Source organism: Oryzias latipes, chromosome 9 (assembly GCF_002234675.1).
Source record: "Oryzias latipes chromosome 9, ASM223467v1".
NCBI lineage: Eukaryota > Metazoa > Chordata > Actinopteri > Beloniformes > Adrianichthyidae > Oryzias > Oryzias latipes.
The window spans coordinates 13,962,924-13,987,783 of record NC_019867.2 but is presented as its reverse complement, the minus strand read 5'-3'; the positions used below and the strand labels follow the sequence as shown (position 1 = coordinate 13,987,783).

General features: G+C 38.9%; 2 protein-coding genes across 9 annotated transcripts in view; one reads left to right on the top strand and one right to left on the bottom strand.

Annotated features, from left to right (window-relative positions):
- Nucleotides 1-372: 372 nt before the first annotated feature.
- col4a3bp (collagen type IV alpha 3 binding protein) lies at nt 373-19,954 on the top strand. Of its 6 annotated transcripts, none has more exons than XM_020705983.2 (18): nt 373-1,092; nt 1,351-1,485; nt 3,468-3,584; nt 11,245-11,352; nt 11,485-11,623; nt 12,286-12,354; nt 12,497-12,654; nt 14,199-14,291; nt 14,443-14,529; nt 14,650-14,742; nt 14,979-15,056; nt 16,299-16,394; nt 16,553-16,685; nt 16,772-16,842; nt 16,944-17,072; nt 17,927-18,056; nt 18,464-18,601; nt 18,673-19,954. In XM_020705983.2, exons 1-17 carry the CDS (start codon nt 1,003-1,005, stop codon nt 18,589-18,591), a joined length of 1,854 nt encoding a protein of 617 aa, XP_020561642.1. In that variant the 5' UTR covers nt 373-1,002; the 3' UTR covers nt 18,592-18,601; nt 18,673-19,954. The 6 variants fall into 6 exon arrangements, with proteins under 6 accessions (XP_020561642.1, XP_004072480.1, XP_011477548.1 ...); XM_004072432.4 differs by having other exon boundaries at nt 12,283-12,354; XM_011479246.3 differs by lacking the exon at nt 14,979-15,056 and having other exon boundaries at nt 12,283-12,354.
- Nucleotides 19,955-20,497: 543 nt separating this feature from the next.
- Nucleotides 20,498-24,860, bottom strand: part of LOC101163663 (phosphatidylinositol 4-phosphate 5-kinase type-1 beta) — a 38,726-nt gene continuing 34,363 nt past the window's right edge. For all 3 annotated transcript variants that reach the window (XM_011479245.3, XM_020705985.2, XM_020705986.2), the window contains exons 13-15: nt 23,796-23,922; nt 21,223-21,340; nt 20,498-21,144 (exon numbers count right to left, since the gene is read on the bottom strand). In XM_011479245.3, the coding sequence (XP_011477547.1) occupies nt 21,142-21,144; nt 21,223-21,340; nt 23,796-23,922 (248 nt within the window). In that variant the 3' untranslated portion in view covers nt 20,498-21,141. The remainder of the gene's footprint in view (nt 21,145-21,222; nt 21,341-23,795; nt 23,923-24,860) is intronic.

Genomic DNA, 24,860 nt, shown 5'->3' with positions numbered 1-24,860 from the left:
GGTCTAATGAGCAGGACAAACCATTATCTTTTTTAAATATGTCCTATTAAAATATTTCTGCAAATTATAAAAAAATTCAACATCACTAATTCGTCGACATTCCAGATTCATATGTTTTTTACTTTTGTTTATTTTCTTCACATTTTGTTAAATTGAATAAAATCAAATGGAAATTAACAACAAACACATCGTGGCTGCACGCTTGCTTTTTAAGTATTTATGTACACTTAAACTAAAGAACACCCTGGTTCTAAAGGTTTTGATACCACCGGGGTTATAGCAGTGATCAGTAAAACTAGTTTTAATTTAATGTTTGCCATTTCCGGTCTGGCTGTGCACTGTTTACCTTGACGTCTCTTCAGAAGGAGGTCCAAACAGTAAAGCGTGGCCGTGGCTCCTCCCACAGGCTAGTCAGTCCACTACTGCTAACTGAACTGCGGAACCACTGCTCGGACGCGATTCCGTTGCACGTTTTCTCCTTTTCCTTTAAATTTCGTTTCTTTATTTTTTTTCTTTATTTCAACAGATAAGCAATGAAGTGCAGTGTTAACACTAAGGCGTTTTTAGCAGACCACCAACGGCGGCCGAAATAGCTAAGGAGTCACAAGTTGCCAGTTAAAGTTGATGTTAGCTAGTTGCGTAGTTTGACAGCTAACTAAGTAAGCTAGGCTTGTTGGTGTTCGACGTCAGATTCAAAACAAAGCCCGCAAAATCCAAGAAACGCCCCGCTGTCAACTCCATACCAATCCGTAAACCTGCAACGTAGCATCGTTAAACGAAATTTTCATCGCTCCATCGGTAATTTGGACCTCAAGTTAATATCGAATGGAAACAATTTAGCCGCCGTTAAGCTGAAGTTGACGCTGCAGCCGCTTTAAATTTAAACCGGGAACTAATCCAGCAGCTGGAGCCTTTTTTTAGCTTGATAATAATAACGTCGAGTCGAAAACAGTCATTCTCAAATTCATTTGATAGCTATTATCATAATAGCTTTGGAATTCAATGTCTGAAAAGAGTTCATCGTCAGGTTCGGATGAGGATATTGACCCGGAATCCGCACAGCCCGTGGAGTTCGGCGGCGTATTAAGCAAAGTGAGTAAATATGATATTTATAATAATGAAACCATTTGTATCATAAAGAGAAAAATGACCATCTACATGCTCAAAGGTCATATAAGCAATAATGATCATAAATATTAATAATCTTACATATAAATTAATTTATCTTTCTTTTTTATTTGTTTAAGATGTCTCCTAAATAAACGTGAATTTGCAGTTAGTTTAAATAAACAAGAAGGCCTTTGTGGCATATCCAGCTGTTCTGTTCACCTGGCTGTTTTGTGTTGACAGTGGACAAATTACATCCATGGATGGCAGGACCGCTGGGTCGTGTTAAAAAACAATACCTTGAGTTACTACAAGTCTGAGGATGAGCGGGAGTACGGCTGCAGGGGCTCTCTGTGCCTGAGCAAGGCTGTCATCACCGTAAGTACTTAGTCTTTGTGGATAAAGCAAGTGCCTTCAATTTGTTGTCCTAAAAAAAAGTTTTCATTTTCTTAAATTGTAGTTTTTTGCTTGTGTTTTTGAGCTCTAGCTGAAATGGTCTTGGTTTGTCTCGATTTCTACAGAGATGTGATATTATTCCACCTCATACTCTCATCCCTCTTTGACTGTTATGTTGTTCATTTTTTTAAAACGTCTGCGGTCAAAAATCGCTTTCTTTCACATACTGCACATTTGACTTGCATTCTATCTGAGGAAGGGAGATAAGTTTAAATCCCACCTTGGTTAATCATTCACCACCTTCTGGTACACCTCACTAAAGACATTAGCTAAAGGAATGGTTTTACTGCTGTTAGTGCACCTTCGTAAAACCAGATTATTTGATTAAAATTAGATTTTAAAGCTTCACATAAAAGCTAAGATTAACTTATTTTACTGGGATCACATATTTTCACTAAATAATTGTGCCAATACATTCTGATCGCACTGGAGCTACATGTTTTTTGTTTTTGTTTCATTTTAACTGAAGGTTTACAGTTTTACAACACATAACCTCTCTCTGGGTCTGCTTTTCTAAACATTTAAAGTCATTTAGCTGTCAGGAGACTCCGGTATGCGGGCTAAGGAATGTAGACAAAAAGTGTTTTCCGTGTTAAAATCAGTATGACACACCATGGAGCTGCACACAGGCAAGACTGTCCTCTCACCTAAACCTGACCTCTAGGGAAATGTGGCTTAAAAAAAAAGAAAAGATCCAGGAAAAGGTTTCTAATTAAGTATCTTTGTTGTTGTTTTTTTACAGTAGTTTTTAAAATTTATTGTTTACAAGGAAATCCTCTGTGCTTACGCGGAGGATTCTTCAGACCTTTGAGCAGAAACGAAGCCAATGCAGCACTGCTGTGCAACAGTGCTTACGAAGGGAAAAGATAAGCTTCCCCTTCAGAATGAGAGGGTTATAAACCTGTGAAGACTGAGGTTTATGGTTCCTGTCTGGTACAGCACAGTAAGATCGACGACGGAGTTCTCTAAGCAGCAACGTCACGATTGGCTGCACTTTGATATCACCTTTGGTTCCTTCCCAGTGATGTATTGAAACTGTTAGGGAATTTTCTGGATAACACATGAAATGTTATAGCATTTAGAATGACTGTAATTTTGGAAAGGATCATCGATATATAAAATGTGTGATCATTAATGGTGTTTAAGAATGGAGGATAAAGTCATACAAGTTTGGACTTCCTCTTTAAGATTGGGTGTCTCTTGTTGTCTGTCAGAGCAGACCAGGCAGCACATGAGTATTATTCAGCAAATTCAATAAACGTAAGTTTATGTCTACAGATAAAGCATCCGTGTTCTTGGTGCTCCTAAAGCGGGAAAAAAAGGGAATGCAGCTAAATTTTGAGCCTATTCTCCATCATTTCTTTCGCATTATTCTCCGAGTTTTGGTCCCAGCCGGTCAGATTCCAGTCTTGGAGGAAACGAACAAATTCTTTGTTGCCCGTGTGTTTTGTGCCTGAAGCAGTCGGTGGTTGGACATGGGTGGGGTACATGGAAGAGTGGGGGAGTAATAGTAGGAGGAAAGCTTGGGAAGACCCACACTCAAACTGGAACGACCCTTTGTTGTTGTTGTTGTTTTTTTCTTGGCCCTATTCTGCGGTATCTTTAAAGGCTGGAACTGCAGACACGAGGCATCAGTTTTCAATTAAAACAATCTGTGTTTTTGAGACGTGCTTTTCAGCGACTGATTGGTTCCATGTGTTCCTGGAGTGTCATTCCTGATCGCCGGGTATTATAGCCAATGTGAGATTGTGGTGGTTTTTCCTCAAGAATTCAGTTTACATGAATTTTTGTTTGTTTGTTGTATTTTGGGATGCAAATAAATATATATGATTTAGAAAACAAGGATGCTCTGACATTCCTCGCCCTCTGTGTAGAAAATCATGAGCCCTCTTGTGTGTGTGCAGCCTCACGAGTTCGACGAGTGTCGTTTTGACATCAGTGTGAATGACAGCGTCTGGTACCTCAGAGCAGAGGATCCTGAACACAGACAACGCTGGATCGAGTCCATAGAAGTGCACAGGGTGAGTATTGGGCTTTTCTCTTTTTGTAGAATAGATTTGTGTTAATCGTCTATGTGAGAAGTTGTCATTCAGGTTTTGTCTTGCAGGATATTTTGTAATATTTCTTTTAGAATCACTCATAGTTTAGTAAAATACTCTCGATTTCTCAGCTGCCTATTGAGTCCCTGCTATGTTTCGAGATTTACTTTGACATGTTAGTTTTTATTGGATTTATTTACTTATTTGCAACAAATTGCTGTGTTGCATTGCTCACATTATGCCACATTCAGGTTGAATTAGGAGTCAAGAGGGGGTTTCTCTCGACCCTGTAGAGCCATGTGCTTTTTGGGTGTGGCGGGACACACAAGAGTTAGAAACACACAAGGAGTTCTTTTCTCCAGGAATGTGAGGAATCTGAGGAGTGAGTTTGACGGTGTGGAGGTATCCCCTCTCATACGATGGTGAACTGCTGCTTTCTTTGAGCGGAACTTGTGTTGAAGCAAATTTACTGAAACTCGCGATTAATAAATGAAACAGGAAATGTTTTCACACAATAATGTACCAAGGGGTTAAAGCAGTTTTTCTTTTTGTGATTTTGAATGCTCAACAGTTACAGAGTCCATGAACCTCACCCTACTTCAGTAGATTAGCTTTTAATTATTTTACAGTCCTTATTTGCTCTGTGTTCCACTAACACATTGTGATTTAGGGATTAATAATCCATAATAGCGATAATGATTAATCATTAGGCGTTCGTCTCTGACCAGAGGTTTAAAAGTTTAGATTCTTGATAACACATGGAGTGCATAACTACAGTTTTTACATGCACTTACACTCAGCATACAACTAAGATTACCAAACCCCTTCTGCCACGGTTCATATGAATTCTCAGCTAGCATGCTGAGAATGTTGCGCTGTTGCAAATGTCGCCCAGAACTGCAAGGAATTTAGTAGTTAGCTTCTGCTAAAGCTTTCTGAGCTACAACATCTAATATAACAAAGATGCATTTATAATTTCGACCTAACTTTAAGAACAAGTCATTTCATCGATGCGTTTTGTTTTGACATGTGGACTTTTTTGCAGTTTTTTTGTGGTAACTTTGCATCACCAGTGTTGGCAAACGTTCACATCTTTTTGGTTCAAAACAAACTCCTGCTTGGCAAAAGAATCAACACAGTTTCAGACTTTAAACGTCTGCTCTGTGTTTGTATTTCAGGAATGGTCATATTTGATTTAAATAACAACAAATGATGAAAAACTGAAAGTGCAGCTTCAGTAGTTCACCTCCATCTTCCTCATTTCGACTTCTGTGTCTGAATGTAGCTAAAACGAAACGTTTCTGTGTGGAAACTGGGGTCAAATCCTGAAGGTGACGTGTCCGTGTCGAGTCAAAGGTTGGAACTTCTTTCAGAGGAATTGCACTGACTTGCCACATCGTGATGGCTAAAGAAGTTTCACAATAAATGGAGTGTACATAGTACTATGGTGAATGATTGATACAGACTATATTCTTTATTTATAGTTCTATAGTATAGAACAATTATGCAGTGAAATATCAAAACTACTAAGTGTTTTCAATTATTTGTATTGTTATTATTACTTTCATTAGTGGTATAACTGTTGCGGTTATTGACACAAATGAATTCATTTGAAGGTTCAAACTAAAAGAAGAAGTGCTTCAAACTTTTAAAAAGCAGATTGTCCGATGAAAGACATTTTATTTCTGATTCAGGTTTTCGGTTTTTGCTGTTTTGGATTTTTGTGAGCAAACACTGATCTTTGGTCTAATACTGAAGTTGAGTGTTTTGGAGTCATGCATGGACTTTGACCTTCAGTAATGTCAAAAAAAGTTCATGCAGCAGCAAGTTGTGTGTTTGTGCTGCTCCAAATGGACAAAGAAGGACTTGCATCTTTTATGTTTGTCATTTGTATCAAGGCTCTCATCTCAGCAGAAGAGAAGAGGGTATTGGTAATACAACTAGATTCACCTTTTTACCTCCTTTATAAAAAACTGTTCCATTCTTTTACAATAACAAATATTAAATAAATATTAAATAATATTAAATCAGTTTTTTTTACATCCAGTGTTATTTATTTTGAAATCTATGCATTCCTGAAAAGTATACAGCAGGTATTAGTGGCATTTGATAGTGTTTTATTTTTCACAATCACTTTCTGAAAAAGAAAAGTAAATTCTAGATGTTATTATATTTAGTAGTCTGATTATTCAGTTTGTAAAACTGGATATGAATTGCAAGTATAGCCACATTGTGACTCTACTGTAGCAGTGAGTTTGAAGCAGTGTTGGTTCTGGATGTCTTGAACTTCAACAATCGATGAAGCAGAGAAGCATTACAGTTTGGAATGTAGAAGGAGTGTATGCAGCTTTTCAACTTGCTGCATCAGAAGTTTAGCATAGTCAGACATATTGGTTTTCAACAGGAAAAACAAAGAATGGTCAGCAGAAACTTTGATAAAACGTTAACAGAATGTTTAAGGACAACTAGCTTACCTATATTCATCTAATAATTGCATTATGCTTCCTGAATTATGACCATTAGAAAGCCTCGGGATGTTTTTTTAAAGGGAATTATTTATTGGAGCCTTACACAGACGTACGTTACTTAAGCCCTGCCGGTGCCATGTTTCCCCTAACCTGTTGGTTATCATGTGTCAGAGATGTTTGACTGTTTTTTCCATAATCATGTTCCAGCATTAGTTGACTGAGGAGCTATTGTCCCTCTGAAAGTCCATTTGTTTTAATGTGTGGGTGGTGAGAGCAGCTCTGCTTAGGCGGAGAGCCACTAAGTGCAGCTCTCTACAAAGATTTTCAAAGGTTTGTTTTGAAACGATTAAACGTCATATTCTGTCATCTATTTAGACAGATTTCCTACATATTTGGAGGAGATTGAAAATTGTGCATTTATGATCTTTTTTTTTCCCACTATTGCAATTGAACCAAATGATATGGATACCAGCGGATCAGCAAAAAATGATAAAAGGAGAGTGTGGGATGCAGACAAATGCTGCTCCCGTCTTCCCACTCTTCATTTCTGTCTCTCTCTCTTTTGCTGTGTCATAATATACAGTTGCTGCTTCACTCGCCCACCTGTTTTTTTTAGACTTCATTGGTTTATTACAGCTCTAGACAGCATTCGTCTCTAATGCATACATGCATGCGCCCATCGTCTCTGCCTCTCTCACGCTCCTTCAGGCCAGCACACACACACACACACACACACACTCATGAATGCTCGCTCGGTGATGGATGCTGGACGAAAAGATGGACAAGACAAAAAGCTTTCACGAATCGGGGTGTGTGGCCTTGTAGTTTATGTTTGTAATGGGATGGGGGTGCATGCGGGTTTGTAGTTTGAAGGTTTTGCTTGACAGCTGGATAGTTAGCAGACTCTGCTCCATTCAGCAGTTTCCAGCTCTCTTCCTTTGAATCTCTCCATATCTTCTGCTTCAAGAACCAATCTGCCTCTCCTCCATTGGGTGTGAGGACTACTTTTTTTTCTTTCCCTCCTTTGCTTCTTGTGTCGTCGTTTCATCTCATGTCAGGGTTTGCAAAGCGAAGCCCGTCTGGTGTCACTTCTTCAACTCCACGTCTTTCTCTGTGCTCCATAGTGATGTGTCCAGGGATAAAGTGGATAAAAGCTCCTATGCTGTCAAATCATAGTAGTGTGGGAGTGCTTGGTCATGTTTAGGCCAGCAAACTGCCGCGGCTGCAGCTGCGCCCTTCTCTGCTTTGGCTGTTGGAATGGCCGAATGGTGGGCTCATAATAAGCGTGTTGGCATGCTGCCTGTCCCTTTCACCTGATGCTTTTTTTTAATTTGTTGCATCTTTTATTGAAAAATGCATGTTTTAATGTGAATGCAGATGTTAACATAAAAAAACCATATGGACTAGCTTTATTGCTGAACTAGAAACTCTTAAATATTCCACCGCAAGACACACTCCACATAATTCAAATTATCTGCTTTGCATGGACTATAATTATGTGAGAAGCATTTTACCATATAAAACCATATAAAGGTATTTTTACAAACACGTTAAATGAGTTAATGAGTTGTCTTTTTGGGTTAACCAGTTTAAAGCTGCTCTTTTATACTAAACTTGTAACAGTTTTTGCTTGTAATCACTAGAGCTGGACGATGTTAGGATATTTTTTGCTTTGGTACACTCTCAAGTTTTAAATGTACTTTCAGAAATGAACATATGAATCAATAAATTTTTTTTAAAAGCTTTTCTTGATGAATGGTAACAACTACGGAAGCAATGTTTCATTTAGCTGAAGATGTTTCCCCTCAAGTGTGTAGGAAAGGAGCCATTCAAAGTAATCATTTGCATCATGAAAACTTGTTAGAACATGTCCAGCCTCAGAGATTTTTTTTCAGCTCTGCCATCCTGTCTTTCCACATTTAAAGCTGCTCTCCAACTATGTTTTTACCTTATAGTAAAATTAGCCATATTTTCATTAGAAATTTGCCTCCGAGTTGTGGGCAGGACTGTTGGTGCCGAAGTAACCTCATGTTAAAATCCCAGCATTCCTTTGTTTACGTTAGTTTACAGCTCCTCACAGTTCCGGGTAGGCCTGCACAATATACCCCAAATTTATCGTTCTCGCAATATCCAGTTCTGCAATATGCATATCGCAAAAGACGGCGAAAATCGCAATAAATCGTAAACCTTAAATGTGTTAAAACAATCTTATGGCACCTTGAGGAATCAAATCAATCCATTTATGCATTTGACCAATCGGATGGACGCCTTCCTGTTGTTGACCAATCAGATGGAGGCCTATTATGTTAGATGTTTGTCACCTATATCGACGAGGGTCATTTGGAGCATAATTTTTAAACTGCTGCAATGAAATGGGAATGATGTTTTGGGTTATTTTGCTATTTGTTTATAGACCGGAAATTATATTGTTATCACAATATTAATCTCTAATATCGCATATCGCAAGTTTTCCTCATTTCGTGCAGCCCTAGTTCCAGGTTAACGTTGGCGTAGCAAAAAAAAAAAAAAAACACAAAGCATTATTGGAGCTATCCAGCGGAACAGTTTTAATCTGTTTCAAACCACAGGTTTTTATCTGCTCCTGATTCATCACGATTTGAATAAAGAAATACTCAGAAAAGCAGTTTTAATCTTAAATTCTTTTATGCGAGTCCTCCATCATCAGAAAAACGTTACAAGAACGCGTTAAAAACAGCAAAAATACAATTTTCATTGGAGAGGTTTTTAAAGAAAGCTGGTTGGCTCCTCCTGGAATTTTAGTGTTATCATATATTTATTAGACATTTTTATTAGAAAGGATGGCACAGTAGCAAGATATCAGTATTATATACTGTATGGAGGCTGATGGAGGACATACATTAAGAAATTTAGCTTAAAATTGCATTTCTGCGTATATCTTTATTTAAATTTTTGTGACTCGGGAGCGGACAGAAAAATACAATTTGAAAAAGATTGTATTTGTTATGTAGAAAATATGCTGTGCGGGTCTCAATGCTTCCTGCTCCGCTACATTCTGATGCATCCACTTTTATATGACTACATCCATCAACGTCTTTGTTTTCCTCATCTAAGCTTCTGGCTCAAAACTGTCCGGCTGGATTTCTCCAGGTTTACTTGCCATTCCCTTTGCACCAGCAATGTTAGGTTGGGGGTGTGAGGGGCTGTAAGCTTGATGGAAAGCTTGTAAACAGAGAGCTCTCAGTTACAGGTGACAGGAAGGGGGGCGGTGTTACTCACATGGGAACAATCCAGACTACAAATCAGAGGCAAATTTCTCATGAGTTAATGCTGACCTATGTCCTAGAAAACAGATTTTTTTTTCTTTTTTATTACTTTAGGCTAAAAACAGCATAATCATAATTATAAGACCATTGGGAAGGCTTTTAGATTAGATAAAAAGATGATTGGAGTGGAACTTTAAGGTGGCACTATCATGGTGGCCTAACCCCATGTAGATTTCAGTGAGTTGTAGATTGTTGGAGCAGACCCCAACTCACCACTCTCTCGCTCGCTCGCACAGGTGCAGACAATCAGGCCTAATCAGCAGCACCTGTGGGTACTTGAGGCTTAATTAAAAGTCACCACCAACCACAGAAGCTGATGGACACCGACAGAAAGGATTTTGTTTTCCAGAGACTCTGCTCTGTTCCCACAAATGGATGTCCCTACCAAATGTACCAAAAAAACATTGTGACAACAATTGCACAAAAAAAGTTTAAGAAATAAATCATCTAATCACAAATATTTAGACTTTTGTCCTGAGCTCAGCACTGATTGCTATTAAAGTCTTCATTTAGCGCAGCTGCAGTTTGAGTGTCAGGATGGATGGAGGCAATAAATATGGCTTGCTTTGTTGTGACTGGGGGTAAGGAGTGTAAATGCAAATAGTTATTGTTATACATTGAATGTAATGTATTCTATGATGGCGTAGGTGTTAACTGATCAGCAGCTCTGGTGGTACATAATGATACGTCCAATTTTTAAAATGGAAAAACAAGAGAAGTGTCTTGGTTTGTGAAATTCTATAGACTAAATGAAGACATTTTATCATTTACCAGCACAGCTCAGATCTTCCTAGATTACGGTAGTTCTTATCTTCATTTGTTACGGCGTTGGTATTGATCTGATTTTTTGTAATGTTTACTGTTTTGTCAGACTCATGAAATATTTTGTTTATGCATTTAGGTACCTATGGTTACGGAAAAACAAAAACAAGGATAGTCGTGTTTTATAAAAAGGTCATTGGGGGAATAAAACCATTGATCCATTGTGGGTATTTGACAGTTACCTTTATAGTTGTTGTTTTTTTTTTACATGTAATTACACTCTTCACTTTGAAAAGCTCATTTGAATTTGGACTGTTCTACATCAGCACGCACAATAATCAAACTCAGGTGACCATACTGAAAAAATGTAGTTCCAGCTGATCAGATCCTTTTTCACACGCACACACTGAAGGAGGAGGGTTTAGGGGAAGAGAAGGAGAGAGTTAAGAATGTGTGCCCCGTCTAGGCTACCCCACTTTGGTGGGACACAGCCTGGGTATATAGATAGATAGATAGACTTTTAAACCTTTAATGAAATCTGCATGCATGAACAGTTTAGTTATGTGTTTTATTTCCAAGGGAGTTCTCTTTGTTTACAGACACCAAAGTTTCAAGTACAGAAGAACAAGCACGGTTTAAAACAGCGCATGCAAAACGGACCCTCCCTACACTGAAATGACAGAAGCTCGTCTCTGTCATCCTTAATCACACTAACATGCTTTCACAGTATCAGAGTTTATTTTACTGCATGACAGAAATTTTTTTTAGATGCTCTTAGTTGAGTATTTCTTTTTATTTCTGGAGAAAAGACCAAAACCTTCTAAGTTGTTGTTTTTAGGGTTATCTACATGAAAAATTCACTTAAAATGTCATTTTTGTTTTGTTTTGTTTTAAAAAATATATATATGGGTACACAAAAGGGTCAATTCAAAATAAAACTGCCTTGTAGAGACTGATCATTTTGATTTGACATTTTCTTGGTATGATCAGTGGATGACTCGTGTTGCTGGTTACAGAATACCTGTGTGAACTGCTGAAATTGTGTTTACTATTGTTTCTTTTGTTTAACCTGTTTTTTTTTGTTTGTTTCTTGAATTGAACTTTCAGGCCGAGTCTGGATATGGTTCTGAATCAAGCCTAAGGCGTCATGGTTCCATGTTGTCTCTCACCTCAGCAGCGAGTGCCTTGTCCTCCACATCCACATCCTCTTTCAAGGTACAACATAGCCTATGATGCCATGAAAACACCTGTTTTTGGTTGTTGTTACTGTTGGAGCTGCAGCTTTCCTGAGAAGAGGAAACTTGACGAACTCTGCTTCATTTTGCTTCTGCCTTTGTCCGCGCTCAGAAGGGGTACAGGTTGCGTGAGAAGCTGGCAGAAATGGAAACCTTCCGGGACATTCTATGTAGACAGGTGGACACCCTTCAGAAGTATTTTGACTCCTGTGCTGATGTGGTTTCCAAAGATGAGTTTCAGAGAGACGGAGGTAATCTGTGTGTCACGTGGGTTTGAGTGGTTTTATTCTGACTGTAGAAAATGTATTTAGTAGTTTTGGTAATAAAAGGAAAATGTCTTGTTTCTAGGAGCAGAGTTCAAAAAGGGCAGATGATAACATTTAGTAATAAAATGAAAAGAAATCACATGATATGTAACTTTTTTGGACTGTAAGTGTATCTGTTCTTCTCAATTACTGATCATTTTGTGAGTATGACTGAAAACATAGAACACTTTGTCCAAACATTTCAGAAACGATGACAAATACTTAATGACCTAATAGTGATTAAGATCTTTTAAATTCATGACATTTGAGAGTGCGTGCAGTTTCAGTCCCAGCTTCTTTCACTACGCAGTCACACTCTGGTAGTGAGAATGTTAGAGAATATTCTACAACATTCATTTGTAGGGAAAGCCTTAGCTTTGAAAAAATGCTGTCTGAGGACTCTTATGTCTTTTCTAAATGGATAAAGCTTTAATTGTTTTTTGAAAACTAAACATAGCAATGAATGTGAAAATAAATTGCTTGTCATAAACATTTGGTAGGAAATGAGGTTTTGTTAGGATGTGTGACAGAATAGTGGTTTGTATTGTTCCATCCAAAATATTAGTTATGAACTATTGATAGAATAATAACTTGTTTTGTAACAGAAGAGGATGAAGATGAATTTCTCACCGCTGCAAGACCCGACGGAGAAAACAACAATGGCAGCAAAGAGAAATGTGAGTCTGCCGTTATATTTGCTGTTTATGTGAAATTTGATCATTATTAGATAACGCTGTATGTGAATGCATCAATGATCTATAGACTCACAAAGCTGCCTCAATATTCAGCCATTTTCCTTTGTTCTCCTGTCTTTGCCAGTGTTTTCCTCTGCTAATCCCAAAGGCACCAATGGGATAGACTTCAAGGGGGAAGCCATCACCTTCAAGGCCACCACGGCGGGCATCCTCTCCACTTTGTCCCACTGCATCGAGCTGATGGTCAAACGTGAAGACAGCTGGCAGAAGAGGCTGGACAGGGTACGGCATTATGGAATTGATCAAAACTTTTGTGATTAATAATCCATTTGCTTTGTGGCTATCAAGTCAGTCTTGTGCTTAAATATCATTTCAATTATTTCATAGATGCAGGTTTTTAAAGTTGAGAATAGTAAATGTCATAGAAGGTAATAGATTTGAAAACGGCAAGTATAAGAGGTAGATTACACCTTATTCTTCTAATTAGTTTTTATTTAATTTAATCAAAAAAAGTACTTTAGATCATCAAGAAGAGATTTGATTAAAAAGGGATTAATTCAACTTCTAATTTCATTTATACTTATCGGTTCATTTTAAATCTAACAATCTGCCTCAAAATAATAAAAGTGAGTCTAAAAAAAGATGCCTGTGCCTTTAAAGCCACTCGTGCTTAGTGGATGTTGTCAAACCAGTTTTTTTTTTCTCGTTGCTTCCTGTGTGTAAAGGCGTGTCACTCAATCCTAAAACTCCCAAACGCCGGGAAGTGTTTTCAGTCAGACTGCTTGACTGAAACTGGTCAATGTTGCCGCGGTTGTCTTTGGAGAGCGAGCTGTAGCTGTCGACGTGGAGCGGGAAAATAGAAACAAACTGGAAATAAAACAAAACCTTTCAAAGGATTTTACACACAGCTTCAGAAAATGACTGCTCGGGCTAAATGGTGCCACTTGTGGAAGCCTTCTATAGAGTGGAGAGCTGACCTACTCAAACAACAGACGCAAAGATGGATACCTTTACAGACCTGCAGCCTTCTCTTTACAGTAGGTCACAGAGGATGTTTGATGTTTGCCTTCACTGTTGTCTGTTCCATCTTTGGGTCTCCTAGCATATCTTTTCTCTCTCTGTTTAGTTGTTTACTGAAAGCACTGTTGCTTTGTGTTCAAATGTAGCTTTGACCTCTGGTGGCATCTTTTATCTGCCTGCTTCTCAAATGCAGCTGAAGGGTCGTTTTAGTGCAGAGCAGAAGGTCAAACACAAAAAAACTACAATTCCTTCACTCTTGGGTCAGAACAGAAATGAGAAGCCTGAGCCATTATGTCTTCTGTCATCAGTCATACTTCATCGTATAAATACATCTATAGATGTCTCCACTTCAGGTGTATTGTGTAAATGGGAGGAGAGAGGACTTTGTTGTACTGTGTGCAAAGTATTCAGCATTTTTGTTGCTTTTCAGTTTTCCCACAGGTCATAAAACGGTTTGGTGCTATGCAGTTCCATCTTGGTCTATGGCTCACCTTTTAAGCGTTTGCAGTTTTTTCCATTAAAAAACCTAGATATTTCTTTATTTTATTCTTTTTCTTGTCTGATTTTATTCAAATAAATAAAAATAGAAAAAAGTAACTTATTAAAAATGCTGTTGTAAAATCTGTTTAAGGTGTAAACTGTTAAAGAAAAAAGGTCTTGCTTTGCTAAATATGGGAAACCCATATATTTGCCCTCACAGATTATCATTTGTAATCTGATCAACCTGAGAGGTGTGGTGAGGGGTTTCTGAGGATTACCCAAACAATCCCAGTGATCTCCCTGCATTGTTCCCTGTGTGTTGACAGGAGCTGGAGAAACGGAGGAGGGTGGAGGACGCCTACAAGTCCGCTTTGAATGAACTAAAGAAAAAGTCACACTATGGAGGCCCAGACTACGAGGCACGATAAAGTGATAAGATTTTAGGATTACAGAGCCACACAAAAGTGATAGCTAGAGGGTTTCTTGACTTTTCACCAACATGCACTCTTTATCCTGCTAGGCCTGTTCTTATTGGAGAGTAAAACCCTGAAAGTTGTTGTTCATTTACAGGAGGGACCCAACAGTTTAATTAACGAAGATGAATTTTATGATGCTGTTGAAGCTGAACTAGATCGACAAGACAAGATAGAGGAGCAAGTAAGAGAAAAGCTGCATATTCATCAGATCATTTCATCTCTTTGCTTTTCCAAAAATAAAATTATAATTGCTTTCTTCTGCCTCCTTTCTTTTACTGAACTCCTGTCCTGTTTCCCTCAGTGCCACTCTGAAAAGATCAGGAAACCTTACCTAAGTCCAGTTCCACCTGGTGATGTATTTTCTGTCATCGGCACACATAGATTTGCCAACAAGGTAAGCAGCATTTCTCTCATCCTTTCTTTAAGCTCACATCTGTCTTCTGAACTGAAAATCAGGCTGCCTGCTGTACATTTCTCTTCTTAAACTCTTACATCTTCCTCGTTTCAGATGCCATGTCATGTCTTCTGCAGTAGTGTGTGTGTGTTTGTGCATGGGGGGGGGGGTGCTGTCCGTTCTCTCCTTTTCTGTGTTCTGCTCCTCTTTTTTTTAACCAGCTCTCTGCTGTTCAGCCCCATAGCTATTGTTCTTCCCTGTCCTCCGTCGAGTTAGTCAGCGCCTCGGATGAAATTCACAGATTCAGCGCTCAGGTACCCGACCGGCGTTTGCTAGAGCATGAGCAGAAAGCACGGCAGTGTCCACTGACTGCTTACCACATTAAACTGTGTTTTTTTTGGGGGGGGACGGCGCTTCTTTGAAAGATGCTACAAAACGTTTCTACACCACGTTTTGGAAGTGTTAGCCTGAGTTCACTGGCATGAGTGGGTTTATCTTTGTACTGCCATCAGTCAACAACAGTTTTCAGCTTCTGCCTTTTTCTTAACAACAACATGAAAATCCAAGTCATGCGGTCATCAGCAAATTTTAAAATGAAGTGATTCTATTAATAATTATTAAATCATTGAACACAGATCCATCCAGAATGCAGAAGCAGTGAGAAAAAGACCATCTTTGTTTCAGAGGTGTTTAATTGAGGCTGGTTGGTCAGGCAAACATTCTGGTGCGTGTTTCATTTTAGACGACGCTTATGGCCTCTGCTTTTATTTGTGAGCATGCACGAGCCCACATCATCACTCCTCCTCTACCATGCTTAAAAGATTACAAGTCTAGCCGCTCGCTACTTTGTTGAGGCGTAACTTCATCTGGAGAGTATTTGAAAAGCTTGTTTCTAGGTGAGTCCTTCCCTTTTCCAGCCTGCTTGAAAATGGAAGTTTTCTCTTTACATGAGAACTTAAGTCTGTTGACTCTGAGATAACAGCGTTCTGGTTTTTTCTCCTGGTCCACTTTAGTCCATTGAGCTGATTATATGTCTTACTGCTGCAAACCCTCATACTCCTCAAGAAAAAAAAACAGTTCTTTTACACTACATCTGCATTTTAGCCTGTGTTCTTAAACACTGTCATCCTTTACCCTCTACTTTGTTTTCGTGTGTGAAGTTTTAGAGATTGAAGGGGTTTTTCTTTCCCATGACTGCTGGAGACTTTGTGAAGCTGCATGCCTGGATCCTAGTGAAACATCCCCATTTTCACAGCTTCTTTTTTTCTTCACATCATTCCCCTTCTTTCACAGCATGAGCCACATTTAGCTAGACTGAGTACGCAGAATATTTAACTGAATTTCAAAGGTCTCTGTAACCACCGTACTCACCGATTTATAATCAATTTTTGGTATCTGAATGATATTTGCTCTGTTTGGTTCAGCATCAGTCTGCAAATACTTGTTTGGTTTGATTGAAGACCTAGGCTCTCTAAATATAGTTGCTGCTTTTTGCCCTGAGCCAAAGAGCTGGAAGACTGTCTCACATGAATCAAATTGATATGCATGTCTTTCAGGTGGAGGAGATGGTGCAGAATCATATGACGTACTCTCTTCAGGACGTGGGTGGAGATGCCAACTGGCAGCTGGTAATAGAAGAAGGGGATATGAAGGTGAGCAGGAAAACCAAGGAGTTTCCAAACATCCCTGCGTGCGCAGTGAGCACATCGGTTTATCAGAAGTGAGGCTGAATGGAGAGGAAAAGAAAGTCTTGGTGGTGCAGAGTCAAAAAAACTGTTTTTCTTGAACTCCTCGAGGTTTTCTGTCTCAGGTTTACAGAAGGGAAGTGGAGGAGAACGGTATTGTGCTGGACCCCCTCAAAGCCACTCATAATGTCAAAGGGGTGACGGGCCACGAGGTCTGTCACTACTTCTGGGACACAAATTTCCGAATGGACTGGGAATGTACGTTTTCACTGTCACACCACTGTTTGACGGGGTTTTGCCTCAATATCACGTCCTTTACTGAACGGATCTCCTCTGTCCTTCAGCCACCATTGAGAACTTCAACGTTGTGGAAACACTCTCTGATAATGCCATCATTGTTTACCAGACACACAAGGTAGACACACTCCATTTTCTCTCCAGATTTTCCTAACGTTTGTCAAACATGTTATCAGTGTTTCGCTGTGAGCCAAACGCGTTTCCGGCTGTGTTTTTCAGAGAGTGTGGCCGGCCTCGCAGAGGGATGTCCTCTACCTGTCAGCCATCAGGAAGGTCCACGCCACAAACGAAAACGATCCCGACACGTGGCTGGTCTGCAACTTCTCTGTGGAACACGACAAGGCTCTTGTACGTCTGACTGTCCAGTTCGTTTACCCTGAACCACTACAATGAGGGAAAGGGGTCATTTGCTGTAAAATAAATGTTGTTTCTGGAACATTTTTCCAAAACTAATCTAATTTCCGTTCATGGTGAAATCAGCATTTCATGTTCTGAGGGGAACATCAAGGATGTTTTTCGAGTTTAAAGTGGATAGAAAAGAATATAATGCCCATGAACTCAGAACAAAGTAAAAGAAAACACTGAACGGATCCAATAATGCAGTTCCTTATTTCTGACCTAGATTGGGAAAAAGCAGCATGTCAGGTTGTTATTATGAGTTCATGTGTGGGTTTAGGTCACACATTGGTGATTGTTGGGAATAATTCTGTCTCAAAACACATTTTTTGAAAGAGACCTTTAGCCAATAATGTCAATAAACTGCTCCTTTATCAAACACACTCATTTCTAATGAAAAAAAAAACGCAGAAATGATTGAACACTTGGAAGCAGAATGGACAACCAAACAGGTTTCAGGTGGTCAGCTGTTGTTTCTGTGGCCCAATATTAGTGCAACAATTGTGGAAACTTGTCTGCAGGTTTGTCCAGCCTTGATTTTCTTATAGGCAAACGTGAATTTGATGACAGAGCTGCTGTTTACGTTCAGTTGTAGATGGAGTGAGTCTGCATTTGTTTATTCTGTCATTTGTCTAAGGACGGCGTTTGTCATCACACATACGTACACATAGTTATATAATGCTGCTTCAGTCTAAAAACAAGAACAAACACATCTACCGCGGTCTGCTTATCCATCCAATGACAGATAATGCTTGACTATTTTATTTTTATTTTTAAATGTACTCTGTTGCTTCATGTTTTTTCAGCCCACAAACCGCTGTGTTCGTGCCAAAATCAACGTGGCCATGATCTGCCAAACACTGGTCAGCCCACCAGAGGGCGATAGAGAGATCAGCAGGGACAACATCCTCTGTAAAATCACTTACGTTGCCAACGGTAAGTGCCTCTCCAGACAGGATAAGCATCCGGCAGGAACATAAATGCCCACGAGTCTCCATCAGGCTCACTAAAATCTGCCTGCAAACAAGCAACACCCAGACCGATATAACCTCTGTTGACTCTCATCTTAAAGCGTTAGTGACATACATTCTAGGTCAACATTTTAAATGGAAACATATTCAGAGGTTTAAAGCGTCATCTGTGCTCTTTATAGAGCAGGGAGCTGCTCAAAGAACACTCCTTAGGTTGCAGCTTTGATGTATGCTCTCTGGAGACGATGACACAACAGCCCCTCTGGGAATTACCGCCTGTGCTAACGCTAAACTTGTTTTGTTTAGTACTTTGTGGCTAATATTTAGCGTTTATGAAACTGCTCCGTTCTCTGATAATGATCTTCTGTGCAGTAAACCCTGGAGGCTGGGCTCCAGCCTCCGTTCTCAGAGCCGTGGCCAAGAGAGAGTACCCCAAGTTTCTCAAACGCTTCACCACCTACGTTCAGGAGAAAACCACTGGGAAGCCCATCCTCTTCTGAACACCCCCAGGTACCCAGAACACCCACTTTTATTGAATATTTTCAAAAAGATTCTTTCTCTAAAGCTCGTTTTTGTTTCAGGCTTTTCCTCTGCTGGAATGATCCAGAACAGGCTCTGGAGGACTATCGTGATGCTTTTTCCTCATCTACATGTAGACCTCCATGCTGCAGAACTGCATAGCCACGAGCCTGTAGTTGTAGTGCGTTAGTAGTTGCATCCAGTTTGACACTATCAAAAGCCAAGAAAATACCTTTTATGTGTTTTCAAAAGTTCCCAAAGCAGTTTTTCCAAATCATTTGCTCTTTCTCTGTTTGTACATTTCTGATTTTTCCATAATTCTTGATGTTTTGGAGGTTTGCTTTAATCACTAGTATTACAGCTGCTTGTTTTGCTGCTGCTAAACCATCACTAAGGAGGACACTAGATCTTTCCAGCAACAGCCCTAATGAGATGTGGTTCTTCATCTCCTCTTCTTGTGTTTACTCCTCCCTCTTTGACGGAAGTCAGAGCTTTAGAAGTCCTTCTCATTCTAAATGTAGCTTTCAGAGAGCACCATGTATTGTACAGAGAAAATGGACTCCACTGTTGGGAGAAATGTGAAATGACTGTTGAACTTGATGACAGCACTGGGCTGGAAGGAACGAGGAGAACCAGCGGGTTAACTCCGGAAAATCCGGCTGTCTTTACTGATTGCAGACTGATATTTGTAACTAATCAGCCATAGTTTCTGGAATGAAAATCCTTTTGAGAAATGAGTAGATACACTAGACAACCACAATTTCTGAATTTTTTTTTAGTCCACACGTGGCAAAAGACACATTTTTGGGATTTTTGCAGATGATTTTTGTCATGCTTTTGTAGGTTAAGGTAAAGAATGTAATCGTCATGGAACTTACATTTCACTCACAGCACTACAGCGCGGTGGCCTCCTGCCGTTTGGCTGATAAACCTCCAGAATGCCTTAGACGCCAGGATGCACCTTTTTTCTTTTTTTTAAAGTCCTGGTTTTCTGTACAGCTACCAGGCGTGCATTTATCAGCACTGAACTGCAGCGGAGGGGGGGGTCTTAAGTCAACATTTCACGTCATCCAAGACTGTATTTTAGGACCATCAGAACCGAATTCTGCATCACATTTTCAGTCCAAGAGGTCAAAGGTTTGCATTTTTTGAGTTTCTGTGTTGAGGAACAGAAGTTCTGTCTGTCGGCTAAAGAAAGCAGTTTGTGTTTTTAAACATCTTTTGTCAGTGAACCTCACGTTTTGTATATTTCTAAGCTGTATAAGTTGTACATCAAGAAGTGTTATTATTTGCACTAAATTTAATGCAATTTGAAAATGTCCTGTAAATTAAAATTGTTACACAACAGAAGCCCGTTCATTGTCTCAACACTCGTGCACTAAATGATTAGAACACAAAAAGTGAGACGGATTTTTTTTTAACTTTATTTATTGGAGACTCTTCTATATATATATATATATATATAAATATGCATCATCTTTACATTCAGTGATTAAAGCATTTCGTCAGTAAATGGTAAAATATTGTCATTTACAGAATAAATTATGGTCACAACAAACGTGTGATTGTAAAGTTCGACATTTAGAGTTGGCTGTGATCTTGACGGAGCGTCAGACGGCTGCAGGCCTCCAGGCTTCTGAAGAGGAGATGCGTGTTCAGTAGTTGAAGATATCTTCAGTCCTGACGCGGCACACCTAACAAAATCATTGGATCTACACCAGAAATCATTCTGCAGTCTTTACCTTATTGTCTGCACTAAATCTACGACAAAACAGAAATGTGCATTTAGATAAAGTGCATTTTCACACGTCTATTTCTGTTAGCCCCACCCACCTAAGCAACATCCTTCAGTATTTATCCTTACAGTATAACTCATGTCAAAAGTGCTTTTTTTTTGAGAGTAGGTTGCACTGTTCTGTCAAAGATCCAGGAAATGTATCACTGGCTTTACGGCCGCTCTTCCTCTCAAGCAGCACAAAACCAGCCAGCAAGGAAAGGGCCTTCAAAGTAAAGTCCATTATTTTTCCTTGTTCCTCTTTTTCAGTAAAGATGCCACCTCTTACTTTACTGTAAACAATTCTCATTTGCAGCTCAGCAGCTGGGAGTTCCAAGTGTCTCTGAGCATCAGGAAACAACAGTGAAGAAAATGGGTCTCTATCCTTGAATGCAGTGTAAAGGACATTCACTTTGAAATTATTTTTTACACCGTGAAAACTATACATCAATAAAAAATATGGCCCTACCATGATACACGCTCTAAAAAGTTCAGCTCGATGGTCAGCAGTTAAAACAAAATGTCATGCGGTTCCTGGCCCAACTCCTTTCACATGACTTGGCTAGGTTCTGTTTTTTTTTTCTTAAGTCCACCAACCAGTGGGAATTGTAGTATTTTCATTTGTTGGCAAATACTAGTGGCAACATGGATCTAGCAGCACGGAAGATGGAGTCAAATGCCGTCCTGGCACGTCCAATGGAGCGTGGTGATTGTCTTATGCATGGCAGGAGGAAAGAACAACGTGAAGCTTTTCTTCTCACTACAGGAAAAAAAAGAGAAGAGTGAGAATAAAAAGGCTTTAGTGGATTTCTTTGAGTGTGACAGAATCGTAGCTCACCAAGTACACATCGAGGTCAGATCCCTCATCATGATCTACATCCACCGTGCTCTGCTCTGAAGTGAGGCAGATGGCGCTGTCCTCCAAGGTGAATGTGGAGCTGGATGCAGCATCATCTCTGAAACAGAGCAGAACCTGAATGTCAGACGCCTTCAGGGGTTTCATGTCTGAGCCTGAAGTCACTCAGTCAAAAACACGGAGGAAAACATGGCTGCGGAGAATGAAACCTGTCAAGGAGGCCCCTAAGAGATGATCAGACTCTCAAAAATGGCTCACAATAGTTTTCTCAAGGCGATAAGATTTGATGAATGACTCCAAACCAAACGTTCAGAGACTGTATGTTTAAAATAGACTTCAGGAGAAATGGGGTAAAACGCTACAACGCTTTTTTTTCATATTAAAATGACAACCGTTTACATTACATTTGTATTTATCCTCTATTTGTATATATTTATCTGCATACTAAGGAACGCTAAATTTGATTTAAAAAAGATACTGCACAGAAATGTAAACATATATTTACTTGTATTTCGCCTTCAAATAACAGCTTTCTGCTGATTAAAAAAGAAAAGTGGATTATCTTTGAAAAAGGTTTACATTTGTGATAAAAATGAAAAATCTGACAAAATTCTTTTAAAAAATAGCTTTACTTTTTAGAAATACATATTTTACTATTGAATATGCAGCAAGTAGCAGCTACTTTTCTTGAATCAAGATGTAAAATGTGTCTACAAAAAGAAATGATCAAAAGATTTTGAAATAACAGTTTCTATTCAATTTGTTTTCCTCTTTTTTAATAGTTACACTCATTTGAAAATGCACAACTCTTAGCTAGTTTATTGCTGCACAGTAGCAATTTTAAGCAAAACGTTTTATAGTCTTAAATATTTTTGCTTTGGTTTTCAATGTAAAATTGAAAAAATGTGAAAAATGTCAACATAAAAAGAAGCAACTCAAACCATAAATAATTGATTGCTATTTTAGCAGTTTATGTATTTGCTGACCAAATGTTCTTACTACCGGAAAGTCAGTTGAAATTTTGAAAAGTGTTTTTTTTCCCCCAGGCATCTACAGTGTAGCTTTCTAATAATATGGAGAAATGCCTTTTGAAATGTTCCCTCACTGAGGAAACAGCAAGTCATCACTGTGAAGGACGTCTGAAAGCTGATGCTGGAGAAATCGTCATTTTATTTCTCTTCAGTCTTAATAGAACGCCTTTAGGGATCCACACGGCTCAGACTCAGTTGTTGGAAATGACATTAAAGCAGCCAAAGAAACTCACTGAAGTAAAACCAAACTGTGGTTTGAAGCTCGACTGCTACTAAGATATTTCAACATTGCTCCCATTTTCCACAGCATATCTGTGTGAGCATTTCAAATCTAAACTACAAACACAGAGACACTTAAAGCTGCTGAGGAAAAAACTTTCTTTGTGACTTTCTACCATTCCTGTCAGGACATCACCTTTGTGTTTTAAAGTACCTCACTAAATTAGCATAAATACATTTAGGGAACTATATTCTTAGCTAGATTCTATTATATTTATATCGTGTTATTTTGGCGTACCCCAGGATTTTTTTAAACCGTGGCTCAATCAGGTAAAAACCACTAGAGGGCAGCAGCACAGCAGTTTTTCTTTAAGTAGCATCTCAGGTAAGTCCAGGTTTGAGGAGTTTCTCTTTTATGGGCCTGTGAGGGATCACTTTGTTCAGCTGTTAAAAATTCCTGGTATAGACGTGTAAAGTCAAAAGAGATGAACAGATCAGAATCTATATAGATAAACAAGACCTTTATGCCTGATCTGAAAACACCTGACAGCCCAGCGAGCCAAGCAGCTGGCAGGCAGGGATTACTGTTGACGTTTACACACAGCAGCACTTTCCTTCCTCTGTCGCAGCTTTTACGCGACTAAGTCAAACTGTGCTAAAACTGCTATTAAAATATTTATGAAAATATTTGCGAGAACAATGTCAGGGTATCAGCGGCGGACAGACGCAAGGCGCTACACTTAAACACAGTCTGAGGGAAAAGTCTGAGCACAACGCTCTGGACAGGAGGAGAGGTGAAAGATGAAAAAATATGAAGGGTAAAAGACAAAGAAGCTTAAGGAAGAAGGAATCTAAACTGTCTGCTCCCAGAGGGAAAAGGAGGGTTGAAGCTGTAATAAAACCTGTTAATATAAAACTAGCTGTTGTAATTTTTACCTGATGATAGATTATCAGGTAACTCATGACATATAAAGGTCAACAACTACTAATCAATGCTGACACATTCAATGAGCTTCTCTAAAATATTTTTTTTTTTGCTATAAAAGACATTTTTCTGTTGACCATATTGTCTTTTTAAAAAACTGTCTGCATTGTGTTGGTGAGCTGTTGTGTTTGTATAACATGCATGTTGCCAAGCTAGCTGAGTGATCTGCTCCGTGACGCATGTCAGCAATAAAACCACACAAAGCCAGATCACAAGTCAACCCGTAAAGCTGTGTGCGTTAGCCACACCCTCTGTATCTTTCATCGAGGTGGCAAACATGTCAGGATGATCTGAGACTGAAAGCAAATGGAATACTCCACCTCTCCTCCGTTTGGTTATCCACGTTCACAAAGATGGTGGAGGTGGAGATGGTCCCCATGGAGGAGCCATCGTAGAAGGACGGGTTGGCGGGGACAAGATCGGGACGCAGATATGAACCAAATATAGCTAAAAAAGAAAAAATGTGTTTAGTTGTGTGATGCCAATTTCCTAAATTTAATATTAGGTAACATTTAGAAGAAGCCTCTTATAATTGGAGGCAAAACGTGGCCGTACGTCTCAACTAAAAACACAATTATCAAACTTAGGAGTTAAACAAAGTAATAAGAGTCAAAGGAGGCATAACTTCCCCCAGTTCAGCATTTCCAAACCTTACGACAGAATAATAATGGAGAAGAAAAAAAAAAGAGTCAAATCGCTATCCTTAACTATCTTAAAATAATACTCATAGAAACAAAGAGGTGCTCCTCTGTAACAGCTGAGATTCTGAAACACATTTTTCCAGGTCATCAATACAGTGGTATACAAATGCAGTGGAATTCAGATGATGAGAAACAGAAACTCTCAGATAACATAAAAAAATAGAATACGTTAACGGAATTCTGTAATACCTCGAAAAATATGACCCATTAGTGCGGTAACTCTTTATAGTGTTTGTTTTGCATTATTAATAGTTGTTAATAATGCTGAATTTTTTTGGTAAAAGTTAGAACTGGTTTAAAAGTTATTTTTAAAATTCCTTTTGATCCAAAATTTAAACAGGGATTCCTATAATAAAAATAATAATAATAATAAAAATGAAATGTTTTTAGTTTGAATCAGCACTGCTTTAAAAGGGGCATTCTGAAAGTTTATTATGATCTTTGCACTGTTGCACCACATGACCCTGCCCCCTTTAAGAAGAAAAAGAAAATCAGAGAATTAAAAAAAAAAAAAAAAATTACATGTTTTAGTCAAGCAGGTGCTACTACAACAATAATCCATGAAAACTGCCAACTTTACATTTACTGTGAGCCCTTTATTTTGAAAAATGAAACAAAAGAAGTTCCCATTCTTAAATCCTTACTCAGTCAATCTTTAGTGTGCCACTGCAGATAAATCATCAA